The sequence below is a fragment of the Camelina sativa genome, chromosome 5, assembly GCF_000633955.1.
Source record: "Camelina sativa cultivar DH55 chromosome 5, Cs, whole genome shotgun sequence".
Classification (NCBI taxonomy): Eukaryota; Viridiplantae; Streptophyta; class Magnoliopsida; order Brassicales; family Brassicaceae; genus Camelina; species Camelina sativa.
This window is the reverse complement of record NC_025689.1, coordinates 2,340,461-2,356,067: the sequence shown is the minus strand read 5'-3', so window position 1 is coordinate 2,356,067 and position 15,607 is coordinate 2,340,461. Positions and strand designations below refer to the sequence as shown.

At 34.1% G+C, this 15,607-nt stretch overlaps 5 protein-coding genes across 5 annotated transcripts; 3 read left to right on the top strand and 2 right to left on the bottom strand.

The window, feature by feature from the left end:
- LOC104788797 (UPF0725 protein At4g29550-like) lies at positions 2,428 to 4,488 on the bottom strand. Its single transcript, XM_010514578.1, has 7 exons — positions 4,452 to 4,488; positions 3,926 to 4,338; positions 3,741 to 3,806; positions 3,390 to 3,582; positions 3,154 to 3,278; positions 2,988 to 3,068; positions 2,428 to 2,887 (listed from the first exon to the last, which is right to left on the bottom strand). Exons 1-7 carry the CDS (start codon positions 4,486 to 4,488, stop codon positions 2,660 to 2,662), a joined length of 1,143 nt encoding a protein of 380 aa, XP_010512880.1. The 3' UTR covers positions 2,428 to 2,659.
- On the top strand, positions 5,503 to 7,010 carry LOC104788796 (F-box/kelch-repeat protein At2g43270-like). Its single transcript, XM_010514577.1, has 2 exons — positions 5,503 to 5,932; positions 6,361 to 7,010. Exons 1-2 carry the CDS (start codon positions 5,503 to 5,505, stop codon positions 7,008 to 7,010), a joined length of 1,080 nt encoding a protein of 359 aa, XP_010512879.1.
- LOC109133017 lies at positions 10,148 to 10,569 on the top strand. Its single transcript, XM_019245549.1, has one exon. It carries the CDS (start codon positions 10,161 to 10,163, stop codon positions 10,329 to 10,331), a length of 171 nt encoding a protein of 56 aa, XP_019101094.1. The 5' UTR covers positions 10,148 to 10,160; the 3' UTR covers positions 10,332 to 10,569.
- Positions 11,311 to 14,271, top strand: LOC104788794 (F-box/kelch-repeat protein At2g43445-like). The gene is made up of 6 exons (XM_010514576.1): positions 11,311 to 11,731; positions 11,875 to 12,530; positions 12,634 to 12,709; positions 13,040 to 13,106; positions 13,225 to 13,298; positions 14,039 to 14,271. Exons 1-6 carry the CDS (start codon positions 11,311 to 11,313, stop codon positions 14,269 to 14,271), a joined length of 1,527 nt encoding a protein of 508 aa, XP_010512878.1.
- Positions 14,631 to 15,236, bottom strand: LOC104785016. Its single transcript, XM_010510136.1, has one exon. The coding sequence runs from the start codon at positions 15,225 to 15,227 to the stop codon at positions 14,895 to 14,897; it is 333 nt and encodes a 110-aa protein (XP_010508438.1). The 5' UTR covers positions 15,228 to 15,236; the 3' UTR covers positions 14,631 to 14,894.

Sequence of the window (15,607 nt, the reverse complement as noted above, 5' to 3'; positions counted from 1 at the left end):
ATTGTTTATATATGACAGCAAATTAGTCATATTTTGGACCTTTGGTTCTTTGAAATGTTGAATAGATATTAACAAAAAAATAGGCAAAACATATATAATATATGAACAAAACATATGTAAAATATAAACAAAACATAAGTAAGATATTTTTACATATGTGTTTTTAAAATACATAAAATAGACTCTCAGATATCATACCATCTACTTTTTATTGTCACATTAGAAATTTGTTAGTTCATTAAAATTATCCCTTTGTATAAAATTTTAATACAAGCTCTCAACTTTCATGTGGTTTTTCATTTTATTTTCAAACATCTAATACATTATAAATATTCTATTAATACAAATAAAATATTAAAAATATGAAATAAGAAAAATTAATAATAAACAAATAACATGGATTTTTAAAATAAAAAGCGTAAACAAATCTCCCGACAAAACCTTCCTTACAATGAGCCCACTAAGGAGCGTATCCAACAACATCTCTATAACATTACTACGCTATTACCCGCATATAAGTGTGTAGGTTGACAACAATCTCATCCAGGTACATGGAGATATCCGTTATAACATTAGTTGGGGTAAATGTTTTGTAATAAATAATTGAGTTAGCAATTTAACATTCATTTTTCTCTCTCTCAGTATAACATTTAACATCCATCATGAATTTTGAATAAAAAAATATTCTTCATTCTTACTTTCCTAAATACATCTAACTAAATTTGGATTTTTCTTGTTTTTGATATGATTGACTAATTACTTATTCAACTTGATTCATTTGAAAAGGTTAATGGTAAATGGTATTTCTACAACTTATTTGGAGCTTTAGTTGATGACCATTTGAAAATTTATAATTTGAAATTTCTTGTTGGATTGTTGATGTTATTTTTGTTTTTATGATCTTTCATGTATCAGAGAGATAGATAAGAAATTCCACAGTTCGGTTAGAAAATCTATTTCTAAAAAAGAAGCAACGACGAGTGCAAAAACCTTTTGTTGATACAATCTATACAAATTATGAAATTTGGAGTTGATGCTAAAGCTTACCTTGTTCAGATTGTTTTTTGCTTATAACTTTAGTTTATTGATGAACAGAGTATATGTCTAAACTTGATTACTTTACCCATGCAAATGATATGTATTTCTAATTATTTATATATTTATATTATTTATGACTATAATAAAATCATATATATATAGAAATTATTTGATTGTTATACATTGAGTATAGTTTACATTAAATTCTATATAAATATAAATTGTAGGTATGATTGTTTATATATGACAACAAATTAATCATATTTTGGTTCTTTGAAATGTTGAATAGATATTAACAAAAAATAAACAAAACATATATAAAATATAAATAAAACATAAGTAAAATCTCCTAGGATTCGACTATCATCTCAGCGCTGAATTCACTTGTCAACTACCTCTGCACTCTACTAGGACTCGTCTCGCATCTCAGCGCTGAATACACTTGTCAACTACCCCTCCAGTCTACTAGGACTCGTCTCGCATCTCAGCCGCCTCTCAGTTACCACTGAATTTTGTCTTATGATCATGTTTATATTTTTGTATTTGTGATCTAGTTGCATGCTCTCTTTTGTATTCTCAATGTTTTTGTTTACGCCTAACATGAAATCAAAAATCTAATGGCTGTCAAAATTCTAATGGCTGTCTATGCAGGGGTTTGAAGAATATTGTGTAACCAAGTTCTAAAAATTCATGTGGGTTACTCATATATAATAGACTCAGTTAACCGTTTTAGCCTGTGAAAACTGTCGCTTTTACAGCTTGTTATTATGAAGAACCATTAGACTGGTTGGTTTCTTAATGCGCCCTTTTTTAAGAATTTTTTATGATAGGACTTTGAGAGTGCATGTTAGGCGTTCAAATAAGAATGAAACTGCAAAATAGAAGAGATGAGGCAGCAAAGACAGAGTCAAAACTCATATACTCCAAATTGACAGAGGTGAGACTAGTGTAGATGACCTTTTCTTACATGTAGACAGATAAGTGTGGATCAACCAAATTATAGGTGAATACTGCAAACAAAAGAGATAAACAACAAACCCGGTGCTCCTTAACGTTGCACAATTTCATGTAGAACCAAAACGGAATTCGAAGTCATTATTACTTTACTTGCATGACAAGCAAGGAAGAAGCAAAACAGCAAGCCAAGCCAAGCCAAGCCAAGGATCGAATTAAGAAGAGAGAAAAAGGGAATTCAGGTTTGCCGATTAACAGAAACATCGCCAACTTGTACAAAACACTTGCAAGCTAAATCTATCATCATCACCATGAACGTATAAGCTATGACGCAGAAGGAGACAATCAACTTTAGCAGAAAGCGGGGAATCTAGAGGCAGCCTCGACGAGAGTATCTTATACTCAAATTTACAGTGTAAACTAAGGTGAGATTAGTGTAGATGACCTTTTCTTACAAGAAGATAGATAGAGAGATGGAGAAACAACCATATAAGTTATATAGGTAAATACTGTAAATATGCAAACAAAAGGGATATAAAGCGAATAAAAGAGATAAACGACAAACCCGGTGCTTCACTTGCATGACAAGACAAGGCATTCTTAACTTAGTCTCAAGAAAGACCAAGATCGGTTAGATTCTTAAATACATAAGACATAATGGTGGCTTTCACACCAAAGACTTGACTTCAAGGGACATATGACCTGGAATTCCATCCATTGTTCTCCTTATGATAGCATTCCTTATGATAGGAATGCCGTCTTGAGGGCCACATGATGTGAAGGTAATGTAGAAGATTGCATTCTCGGACTTGGTTTTCTTCTTAGAAAACACATCTGCTCTGGTTAGCACAATTACCTTTTTCAGGTCAAATGAACTTTCACCCAGTGATGAGAACTGCAACACAACATCAAGAAGAGATGTCATTATAAGCTACCTAGTACACAAATTCCTATCCTCTTTTTGTTGTCAAATTCTGTGTTTTTTTTTTTCTCACCGGGAAAGAATTGGTGCGCAAGGAGAGTTCCAAGTAGAGAAGAAGCCACTCCTTTTCTTCTTCCAGCTCTGACTCTTTCAACTGCAAAAAATCAAGTCAAAATGTGTTCTCTAGCTAGGCATGCTTCCTCTAAATAATCTGTGAAGGGCTAAAAAGGGAAACATACCTCGTAGAATTGCAGGTTATCACTGGTGGTGGTAACCTCAGGCAACGAGTTGGGCATATCACCTGTGAAGAAAGCATCCACGGCAAGTTTGTCAAAGTGGTCACAGATTGGGAAGCCTTCCTTCTCTGCAAGGAGACATGACATGACATGACGAGCAAGAAATAAAGATTAGGACACAATAACAATAATAATAATAATAATAATAACAAGAGATGCATAACCAATTTACAAATTACCTGGCAATAATGTGCATTGGGTTGTAATGAAACTCAAGCTGTAGCCATCTTTGGCAGACTCAACCACCCTTGTGAAGAACTCGCAAATGGAAAACTCGTAAATGGAAAACTCTCGAGTTGGATCCCTTGCATAAAATTTTACAAGCGGAGGATACTCCTTGTCGTCTAGGCAGAAATATTCAAGGTTTGTCCGCTGCGAAGAAGAAGATGAGAATAATATTTAAGAACTTGTACGATATATTTGATAAGATAACAGAAGAAGAAGAAGAAGAAGAAGAAGAAGAAGAAGAAGAAGAAGAAGAAGAAGAAGAAGAAGAAGAAGAAGAAGAAGAAGATAAAAGAGAAACTTACATTTTGCAGATTGTAGCAGTGAAGCCCAACTTTACCAAACAGGCCATCATCCTGTCTATAATAACTCTGATGGATGGAGAGGGTCCAAAATCAGAATAATGATATATATATATATGATATGATATGGATCAGTAGCATAAAATAAAAACCCCCCAGAATTACGTAAACAAGAGTGCAAAAATTACCTTAACTGGCTCATCGTAGGGAAAGGAGGTATAAGGGGATTCATTATTGTCAAGGATAGGTGCATAGTCAGGAGGAGAAGGCCAGTTAACAGGAGAAGAAGGACAGTAGACAGGAGAAGAAGGACAGTAAGAAGGAGGAGAATTAGGCCAGTTAAAAGAAGGAGAAGGACAGTAATCAGGAGAAGGTGGTTCGTATGTTGATCGTGAAATGCAAGTTTCCACGTCAGAGGGCTCATCATCCAACAAATTCTTGCCAAGCTTAAAAGATTCAATAGCATCGGGGCGAAACAATCGGCTCTGTAACACCAACTGCCTCGATAGAGAGTAATCACCGTCGACGGTTGGTACAGGGATCGTATAGAAACTTTCCCCTTCCAGCCGCTGATGATATGGTTTTAAAGCATCATACAGTTCTTTACACCAAAAAAAAAAAAAATAGAATCATGAGAGTTTGATGATGCAAAAGAGAGAGAGAGAGATCCACAATATAGAAGAAATCCGATTACCTTATAAGTCGGGGGCCTACTGGTTTCTTGTAGCTTCAACAAGGCGAAAGACGACATTCTTGGAAGATTATGAAAAAAAACAAAAAGAGGATTAGAGATAATCAATTAAAATCTCCCACAGGACTCTCCAACCCTAATTTATATGACCATCAACACATAATCAATCAGGAATTCGACAATAAGTCAAAAGAAACCGACAATAAGTTATTGAGCTTTTCTAAACTCTAAAAGCCCAATTCATCGGGTTAAAGCCATTGGGCTTTTTCTCTGATAATATATTAATCACTTTCCTGATAATTAACGTTTGTGGTGAGATACTGATAATCACTTTCCGTTGATTACATGTATATATACAGGCCTGTCACCTGTGTGTATATATATAGACTTACGCTCCTCACCGAAACATTATTACCCTAGCTAGACGATGTTCTGTTTATTAGGGGATTGCTTTTTCTATTTAATTGATATCATTTATTATATGCACTTTTGTCATGTTTCTTAGGTTACACGCATATCGGTATATTTCTTAGGTTACAAGCAAACTAGTTTGACAAGCATTGTTTTGGTAACATTGAGCATGAAAAACAAAGGACCACATTTAATTTCATGCAAAATATGGTTTTATTAAGAACCGTACGTGTTTGAGAATGATCACTATTTAAGCATATACCGTGTCTGACTGTCGCAAGAGATTTTACGAGTTTCAACATAAAACATAACAATAATTGCTACTTTTTCTCTCTTAAAACAAACTTGTTTAAGAAGTTGGCACTCTATTTTTCTTAGCACTTCCTCAGTGCGCCCTCCAATTAGTCAAACATTGGACTATTGATTGAATTATACTTAGGCTAGTTACGTTGCTGTATTGAAGAAGGAAAAACGTAAAAAGAGGAAAGAAAGTTGTAAAATAGGAAGTTTCGGCCAGGAAAGTAAACTCTTAAAAAGGAATATGATGAATGAAAATAAGAAAGCAGAATTGTAGAGAATCTTTGTTTTGCTATATATATAATGGATCATCATCTATCTAGGGATCAAAGAAGATAGGTGGGGAAAGACGGTGAAAGAACCACAATGAATTCGATCGATTTTGCTTCAGATCCACTGAAAGAGATATTTGTGAGGCTTCCCCTGAAATCTCTAGGGAAGTTGAAGACCGTGTCAAAGGAATGGAGATCGATACTGGAATCAAAGAGTTTCATTGAGATGCATCTGAGTTTTCAGAAATCTCGCCGCCGCCAGAAAGTCCTGGCCGCTTACAAGTGCGACTGCTGCGACCGGCCGAATCTCTCACCTGTGTCAGTTATGGAAGGTGACGAAGAGATCGTGAATCTTCACTGCGACTCAACAGAAAGACCATTGATGAATTACGAAGGTTTGCTCTGCATCCCTGAACCAGATTGGGTCAACGTCTTGAATCCGTCGACCGGAGAACTACGTAGATTTCCTTCCGGCCCCGTTCCTGAACCTTCCTTGTTATTGAATATGCTTCCGCGGTCAGCTGGTAATTTATTCGTTTGGCTTCTTTTTTCTTTCTTACATCTCCATACAAATTATGCGAAATTTACTAAAATTGCTACGTTGTTGTAGAAAATTAAAGGATAGAAAAGTGCAAAAAAAAAAAAATCATATAAAAAGGCCCTAACAACTTAAATCTATCCCATATTATATGTGTGTAATTCACAACCCTACCTTACAAAATACCATATAAAAAAACCTTGTAAAAAAATCTTATAAAATATTTTATAAATAGTTGGATCAGTTACCGTATTTTATGTAGCTTATAAACATTTACTAGTCACACCCTAGTTGATTTGCAAAAATATTTTTTTTTAATATCTATTATGCATTAAGGAATTATATAACCCAATCTTTTTCTATGCTTTGGAATTAAATTTTGAATTTGCTCAAAAGAAATTTATTAAATTGCAGAGAGAGGGTTGGCTTTTTTCCCGGGATATTGGGCCATGGGTTTCGGTAAAGATAGAGTGACAGGCAGCTATAAAGTGGTGAGGATGCTCTTTGATCCTGTAGAATGTGATATTCTTGACGTTCAAACTGGTGGTGAATGGCGGAAATTGAGTCCACCTCCTTACGATATCGATGCAGAAAGAAGATCGGCTTGTGTCAACGGAACTATTTACTGGCTAAGAATTGGTGGTGGTTACAAAATACTTGCCTTGGATCTTCACACGGAAGAGTTTCATGATGTCGCAAGTATTCCAAAGTATCCTTATGGAGTCACGCATTTAACCCAGTTATTGAACCTCGACGACTGTCTAGTCATGTCGACGACAAGAAATTGTGAAAAGGAACTAGAGATTTGGTTCATGTATTCTAAAGATGAGAGATGGAGCAAAACCTACTCGATAAGTTTAGCCGATGTAGCTTCAACCCTCCATCCATTAAAGGTTTGGTGGTTCACGCCTGTGGCTATATCTAAGGAAGGGAATGTTTTGATTTGTGACGACAAGAAGAACTTATTCAAACACTATCCACACACAAACACCACTCGTCGCCTCTCACACTCTACTTGTTGTGTTATAGCTCCATATCTCAAAAATTTGGTCCGACTTCATTAAATTTGGTTACGTCGATCTTTTAATGCATTTCTTTTATGTGAATGTTGGAACTTAAGAAATTTGAGATACTTAAATTAAGTTTTCTTATGATTTTGATGGGTTATTGTAAAAAAATTTCAACTCCTACCTAAAAGCAAAGGATTTGGATTTGTACTTTTTAACTAAAAAAAAGCCTCTTAAATCTTTCAAAATCATTAAAAATCAAATTCACTAACTGTTTTTAATAACATTCTAATTTAAAATAGATTTTTAAATCATTTGTTTAATAACAATAGATTTCACTACATTTTTTACATTACATGATTGAATAACATAGTATTATTTAAAATATCAATTTGAATACACCCTAGGGAAAAGGACCCTCATATGTATACATCTTGAGAATCATAGGTTACTATTTCCAAATCCAGACTAACAAATTAACGGTTGGATTAAATTTAACGAATGAAACCAGAAAGAATGAACAACTCAAGCCATTGTACAAACAAAAGTCGCGCGCACATGTCTACATAGTCGATCTAACTCTCCCTGGTTATTCCCTCATGTAGTTCTTCTGATTATCAAAAGTTGCGCGCACATATTTATAATTTTAATAATATTATTAATTAATTTAAAAAACATATTGGGTTATTGGTTCGGTTCGGTTTATCATTTCGGTTGAGAAAATTCATAATCAAATAGTTGGAGTGTAGGATTGAATTTGTTTGAGTTCGGTTTGGTTCGGTTTAAATGTCCACCTCTACTTCTTTTTAAAACCCAAATAAAAATATGATCGAATGGTATACCTCCGATTATTATTTCTATTGAAAACATGTAGGGTAAACCGAATAATTTTTATTTTTTATTTTTTTTTATTTGTATAATAAGAAGATTAACAATAAGCATAAAAATGTATCTCACCAAAAAAATAAGCATAAAAATGTAAGTTTCATATATTTCATATATTGTTTCTCAAAATTTTACATTTCTCTTTATATATATATATTTTTTCCTTTATATCAATATCTTTATATATAGAAAATATTTAAATTTAAAATTGTTAACTAATGAGATGTAAAAAAATAGTTAATTAGTGACATGTGGAATCCTACTTTTATTTACCTATATAGATTTGGGAAGAAACAAAGAAAGGAACAAGGCAAACAATTGTAAAATATAGAAATTATCGGAAAAGAAAAAGGAAAGTCTAGTAAGAGATGGGACCTTAATTATATAATTCCATAATAAGTAACAGGAGTTGTAGTTTATATATATGTCAAAGACTGGATTTATCCGAAGGGAAAACTCTCACATTCACATACCATGAAACCAAAGATGATGAAGGAGACGGAGAAAACCCTAACTTCAATCAATCTTATCTTCCTCCAAAGCTATTAAAACAGATAATGTGGAGGCTTCCCATCAAATTCAATACTGTATCAAAAGAATGGAGATCTACAATCGATAGTCTAATCTGAAAGTTCAACCACTGCTACGAGTAGAGAGCTCGGAACACAACGTCTTGAGAGTTATTTATGGTTCAGATATATCCGTGCTTGAGATACAAGCATATTGGTATATTTCTTAGGTTACTAGGAACCGTGTTTGAGAATCATCACAATTTAAGCATACCGTAACTGTGTCGCAAGAGATTTCTACGAGTTTCAACATAACACATAACAATAGTTGGCTACATCTCTTAAAATAACTTGTTTTAAAAGTAGCTAGGCATTCAATTTTTCTTAGCACTTCCCTCAATGTTTTGGTAATATTGTCAAAGAAAGCTATTATTGCCCATCCAATTATTAGGCTAAACGTCGGACTACTGAACTGAATTTATAGTTACGTCGCTGTATTAAAGAAACCATCATAACGCCAATCATTGCCTCTCACCCTCAAGAAACCCCAACGTTCCGGAACCGATGCTACTCCACATGATATGGTCACTTTTTGGTTTGCATTAGCACCCACCATCCGCTATTAGTACTTTCTCGCTTTCTCTAATTCATGTTTCAGAGTTTAGACATATATAAGTATAAAACTCATTACCGATTCATATAGACATTTTCCTGTTGTGGATATGAGTCAAGAACTCAAGATCAAGATCAAGAAATGAACAAAATCACTCACGAAAACACTAATAGAATCTAAACAACAAACCATTGATTGTATTGTATGAAAAAAATTGAAACCAAAAACAATTGTAGCTGCTTTAAATTTGGAGGAAGCCATGGGGAAGACATCAGATCAAAGACTTGACTCCAATCGTGATGACAAGCTATATAAATTATTATAGGCACAATGCAAAAGGTAGCTCTGCTGTTTCTTATTAAAACCCAACAAGCAAGCACCCGTGTCTGACTTAAATGCCATCAATAATTATAAACAAACACACCATCATATCATCGCACGCATCCATAAACATTAAAAAAAAAAAAACAAAACCAAATAATCCGAATATGTAGCCAAGAGTATTGAATCATGAAACTATTGAAAAAGTTCCATGGGTCTTCCTCTGGCATTTGATCTTGGCTCCAAGCGGCAGTCAGGTCACCATTAAAGCGGCGCCTGCTGTTGACTCAGTAAAGATGGAGCCTTTTTATTCGTAAAAACATAAACATTTCGAAAAACGCACAGACAGATCTGTCATATGAAGTTTCAAACTAAAAACAGAGATGATGGATGATTGATGCGGAGAGAGAACAGAGAGGTATGAATTTGAGATTTATATATATATATGGTGTAGTGGGAGATTCCAAAACCCTAGCATTTTGTGTTGTGTATAATGGGTTTTATTGAGCCCAATAAGGCACCCATTACGTTGGCCCAATATAGCAATTAAATTAATTCAAACGACGTCGTCTAACCGATCTAATTAAACCAAATTTTGAGATTAGAATACGTAATAATTGTTTCTTTTTTATGTTAACCTGTTTTTTATACACCACACTTTATAATTTGTATATGCCAAAACCTAGTCCTCAATTTTTCTATTTCTAAATGTATGGAACTAAAAATAAAATTGATCACTCTCAAATACCATCCACAAAAATCATTGAACAAGTTGTCTAAATTAATAATATACTATATCTGGAAGTTTGGCTTAACATATAAATACACTATGATGAACAAAAAAAAAAAAAAAAGGAACAAAAATACTTTACGAAAAAAATGGCGTTTGAAATGAAAATTGCGGTTGTGTCAATGGCCATATGTCTAATGATTGTAGCGACGACCGCTACCGATATTGATGGCCGAATCCATATCCGACGGAGCTTAGCTGATTTTGGTGGAGGTTGTTGCAACGTGTTCATGCACACTTGTTGTTTTCCTAAACATTAGCATATAATTACGTAAACATATAAATATAGCTACCTCGTAATTTCTCTTATATTTTTTTTTTCTCTTTTTCCCAAAGCGAATTGATTAATTATATAAATTTTTTGGAAAGTGGGCGATTGGACATAATATTGGCGATGTATATAAACCAACGTGTGTTATCTTTCTTTAGAGGATCATCAATGTAGTAAACTATGTATATAGTTGTGGGAAGAATAAACCGTACATTTGTACATATGAATGGAACAATATATCATTTTTGAGTTTAGATTCATGGAATATATTTGGCCGAAATTCAAGCTAGTTACGAAGTATCCAATGGTAATATAAAAGGATTTTTGCGGAAAGTGCCACTTTTAAAAATTTTGTGAGCATCAACCAATAGTTATGAACATCATTAGAAATAGGAAAACTTTAGTTTTGAACTATAAACTCCTTTTATTTTTTTTATTATACAGACACAAATTTACATACAAGAAAATGTAAGACAATGCCAAGCCTTAAATCACTTGATAAAGTCTCTCATCATGGGCTACGAAACTTTCTAAATTAAAGAAAAACACACACACATACACATGTAGTTACATGTGGATGTATGTAGAGCAACACGTATATATCGAATTATCGATAATTATTTTAGGGTTTGATTAATTACTTCATGATATTTATGGCTCAAACAAGAAGTATTTTTATGCTTCCATGTTTTTATCTTTTTTGCTACGAAACCATTAGTGCAGGTCTATAATCATCGATTGTAAACCTAAATTGTTTTCATTTTAAATGAAAAATTTACATTCTTATTAGCAAAAAAAAAAAAAAGAAGTCAAACTAATTATCTTATAAAAAGAATGTAACAAAAAAAATTAAAATTATTAAACATATAAAAATATAAATTATATATATGTATATACATATACAAATTATACAATACGGCGGTATATATACTCGAAATACGAAGTAGCTAGAACGCAAGCAACCTATAATGAGGGAAGAAGTAAACCCTAATTTGAGCTACGTCCCTTCTCATCTCCTGAAAGAGATATTTTTGAGACTTCCCTTAAAATCTCTTGTCAAATTCAAAACTGTGTCAAAAGAATGGAGATCGATACTGGAATCAAATAGGTTCGTGGAGATGCACCTGAGTTTTCAAAAATCTGACAAGAGCTGCCAGAAAATCCTGGCCGCTCACCACTGCTACTGCGGCGCCCCCCTTCCATATGTCCTCCCCGGGGTACGTTTCAAAGGGGATGACGAAGAGGTTGTCTATTTGCACTGCGAGTCGACAAGACCGTCGATGAGTTGCGACGGTTTGGTTTGCATCCCTGAACCAGGTTGTGTCACCGTTTTGAATCCCTCGACTGGACAACTCAGGCGATTTCCTTCCGGCCCTGATCCCGTACCCTCCCTCTTGAACCGTCGTAACTGCTCTTCAACGGGTAATCGATGATGAAATAACTTTTTTTCAAGAGTCTAAATTTTGCATTGATGGGTAATTAAAGAAACAAAACTATATTCATATTTTCAGGAGCATGGTCGAGTTTTTTTCCGGGTAATTGGGCGATGGGGTTCGGAAGAGTCAAAGGTACGGGGAGTTATAAAGTAGTGAGGATGTTCTTTAATCCTAACCATTACGAGATTCTTGATGTCAACATTGGTGAATGGCGAAAACTTAGTCCACCTCCTTACGAGGTGGACGCGGGACGAAGATCGGCTTGTGTGAATGGGTCAATCTACTGGTTAAACATTTGGCGGGGTTGTAAGTTACTTGCCTTGGATCTTCACACGTTAGAGTTCCATGATGTCCCACTTCCAGCGGGTATGAGATTCAAGATGGAAACTCAGATAGTGAATCTTGACGACCATCTAGCCATAGCCACAACAAGATTGAATAGTGATCCTGAATGGCAACTAGATATATGGACCATGGATGCAGGAGAAAGATGGAGCAAGACTTACTCCATTAGTTTAGCTTCTCTAGGTATTAAGCCACAGGAGCCAAGGTGGTTCAGGCCGGTGATAGTTTCTAAAGATGGTAATGTTGTGATCTATGACGATAAGAAAAAGGCCTTGTTCAGATGTTATCAACGTCCAGATACAATCCGTCAGATATTCTCATATAATTGTGTTATATCTCCTTATCTCGAAAATATGGTCCGACTTCAGAATGAACAAGTAGAATTAAGGCTTGCATGCATCCTCGAGGTAAGTAAGTTTAAAGTTGACCTAGCGTTATTCTTGGCTGAACTGTATTTATTTTAATGTTATTAGCTATCATATATATATGTTTCTTTTTATCTGCATGTAGGATGGGATTGCTTTTGTTGCTCATGTTGTATCATCATTCCAACCAAGAGTTTACAAGTTTTTATGCAAGGGAAAAGGTTATACAAACTCTCAAATATTTAATTAAAATGCCCCCTAGAGATTTGGAACATTTACGACTAACGATGGTTTGTTATTTGATTGACCCTACAGAATTATGTAAATCGCTATGGAGGAACAAAATGAATATACTAGTTGCATATTTTCTGTATAACTTCTGTTACTTTTGTGCTTCAACGGTATTTTTTTTCTATTGGTCAAAGTGTGTTACTTTGGATGACTTTCGACTTTTTTATAATATATAGACTTCTATCTCAATCCCTTATAATATGAGATCATATATAGTCAATGTGAGATTCCTAATGTTCTTACTTGTTTGACCTTTGCAGTATATAGTCATGATTTTACGAACCCATGTGTTGTCGTCCTCATTCTCGCTCCTGATGATTTTTGGAGGTACGCTTCTATTCCTTTTTTTTGTTTAAGAAAAAATATAATTTGGTTTATAATCTACTGAATTCTTTAACTATACCTTCTCATTAATGATTGATGATATTGTTATTTGTATTAGCAGTGTTTGTACCTGCACTCACCATAATTTTGATACTGTCGGCCGTGAGAGCCTTGTTTCGTCGCCTACTCCATGCGGTCTCGTCTTTTCTTCAGGACTTGATTTGATAGGGAATTCATTTTTCGTTAGGAAATTACACTACTTTAAATCAATGTTGTTTATGTTTCTTATATCAACGTTTTTATTATATATTGATATACCGACTATACTTTATTTATCACCAAATTAAAACCATTATCATCGACTAATAATCACGACGTAATTAGAAGGCGATCGAAGATACTAAAATATGATTACCATGAAAAAAGGAGGTGAATCCAAGTTTCCAACCACTCAACTCAAAAAGCAACATTACCATGAAAACCTATTTGAGATTTTATAAACTGTTGTCCTCTTTTGAAATCATATTTTGTGAAGTTAAGGAACCCTGTCACATCCTTAATCTCATATTTCGTTTATAATAAATTATACTATTAAAATATCCACATTTTCCGTACACCAAGTTAAATACCAAGTCATAAAATACTCCGGTACTAAAGGTATAAAATTAAGAATAAGATTCGCTCAAATACCATCCACAAGAAACATTCAACAAGCTATCTAAAATAGCAATTTACTAAATTTGGGAGCTTGGTTTACCATATAAATAACACCCATAGCTACACCCATAATCATCAGTCAAAAATTCAAAACAAACAAAAACAACAAAAAAAAAACAAAAAATTTCAAGAAAAACAAAAAAAAATAAAAATAATAAAAATGGCGTTTGAGAGGAGAAGTGCGATTGTCTCTATTGCCGTATTGGTAATGATCGTAGCAATGACCGCAACCGAGGTTGAGGGCCGCATTACTTTCGGACGTTACTTATTTGAAGGCGTAAAAAACAAAGGTATCAAAGTTGATGAGGGAAGGCAATTATATGATTTCATTGGCGCAGTGAAGAGTAAATCTTGCTGCAACAAACTCATCACTTCATGTTGTCGTAGTCCTGCTCCTGCTCCACAGCCTTTTGCTCCTGCTCCTCAGCCTTCTGCTGGATTATATTATTAATTATATTATTACCTCCTCATTTATTCTGATTTTATGTTTTCATTTTATATAAGGAGTATTAATTAACCCATATATCTAATTCAAATAACTGGACCACTAAAAAATAATATTCCTAGGAGTGATGTCCACATATTGGTTTTTTTGTTTTCTTTCTTTGATTTAGATAAAACTTTATAATTGTGGATATATAAACTGTCCACATATTTGTATTTTTTTCCTTTTTGTTTTATCTTTTGGGTGAAAATGTAATTTTTATATATCTAAATAAGACATACATTTTCTTGGATAATCAAGTATTGGGTATCCTTATTATGTGAATTTTGTGAGCATTAATTCATAATGGTCATAAAATCAATGGATCACCAAAATATAGTTTTGATTTCTGATTTACATATTATACCGCGTACACAATAACAGTAAGCTTACATATTCAAACCTTAATTCACTCGACAAAGTCTCCAACTTGAATCTGAATGTGGGATACACGAAACTCCCCAACGAAAACACGTACGTATATATGTGTAAATGAAACCAAATATTTACATGTATATGTACGAAGAGCAACATCGATCAAATCAATACTCTATATAGGCAGGGCTAGATTAATAAATTACTTCATGAAATTATCTCTGTGCCCCCACACAAGAAGTAAAAAATCCAACACTACGAATGAAGCAAGAATAGAAGCCAAGTTTTGTCCTCAAAACTCTAATCGCAAAACGTCTCTTGGTCGTACCTTGACGCACTTCGGAAACCCACCGCTCGGCGGACTCGTTCATTCCTTTCATCGACTTCCTTAGCTTGTCTTTAAAACCGAAACTCTCTGATCCCATCAAGTCGTAGCTTGCCAACACCACCCGTCTTCCGTCCCGATAACATTTCTGAGAGTAGCGCTCTCTCTGGTCATTGTGCGGCAACGTTACATAGGCGTACATGTACGTTTGTTCCGGCATCATAAATATAAAACAAAATGTAGCGTGTATAATTAATTATCTCCTCTAAGTTACTACGTCTATATATAGGTACGAGAGAGGGAGAGTTGGGTGAGATTTTGGTTGAACAATTATGAAATATTGCGTTTGATAGTGGTTGGTGACTGTGTTGCACCAAATATGGAATCTCTCATGTGTTATTTGGTCTTACGCATGTCACCATATTGCATATGTACGTCACTATGTAATTTTTCAATTGGTTTGAAAAATCTTAAAATTTGATAAATATACGTCACGACCAGTTTCATAATTTTTACCGCAAAAATATTACATTAATATTAGTTATAAAAAAAACATTACATTACATTAATGTTATATTTTTAGATAAAGAGAGAGATACGAAT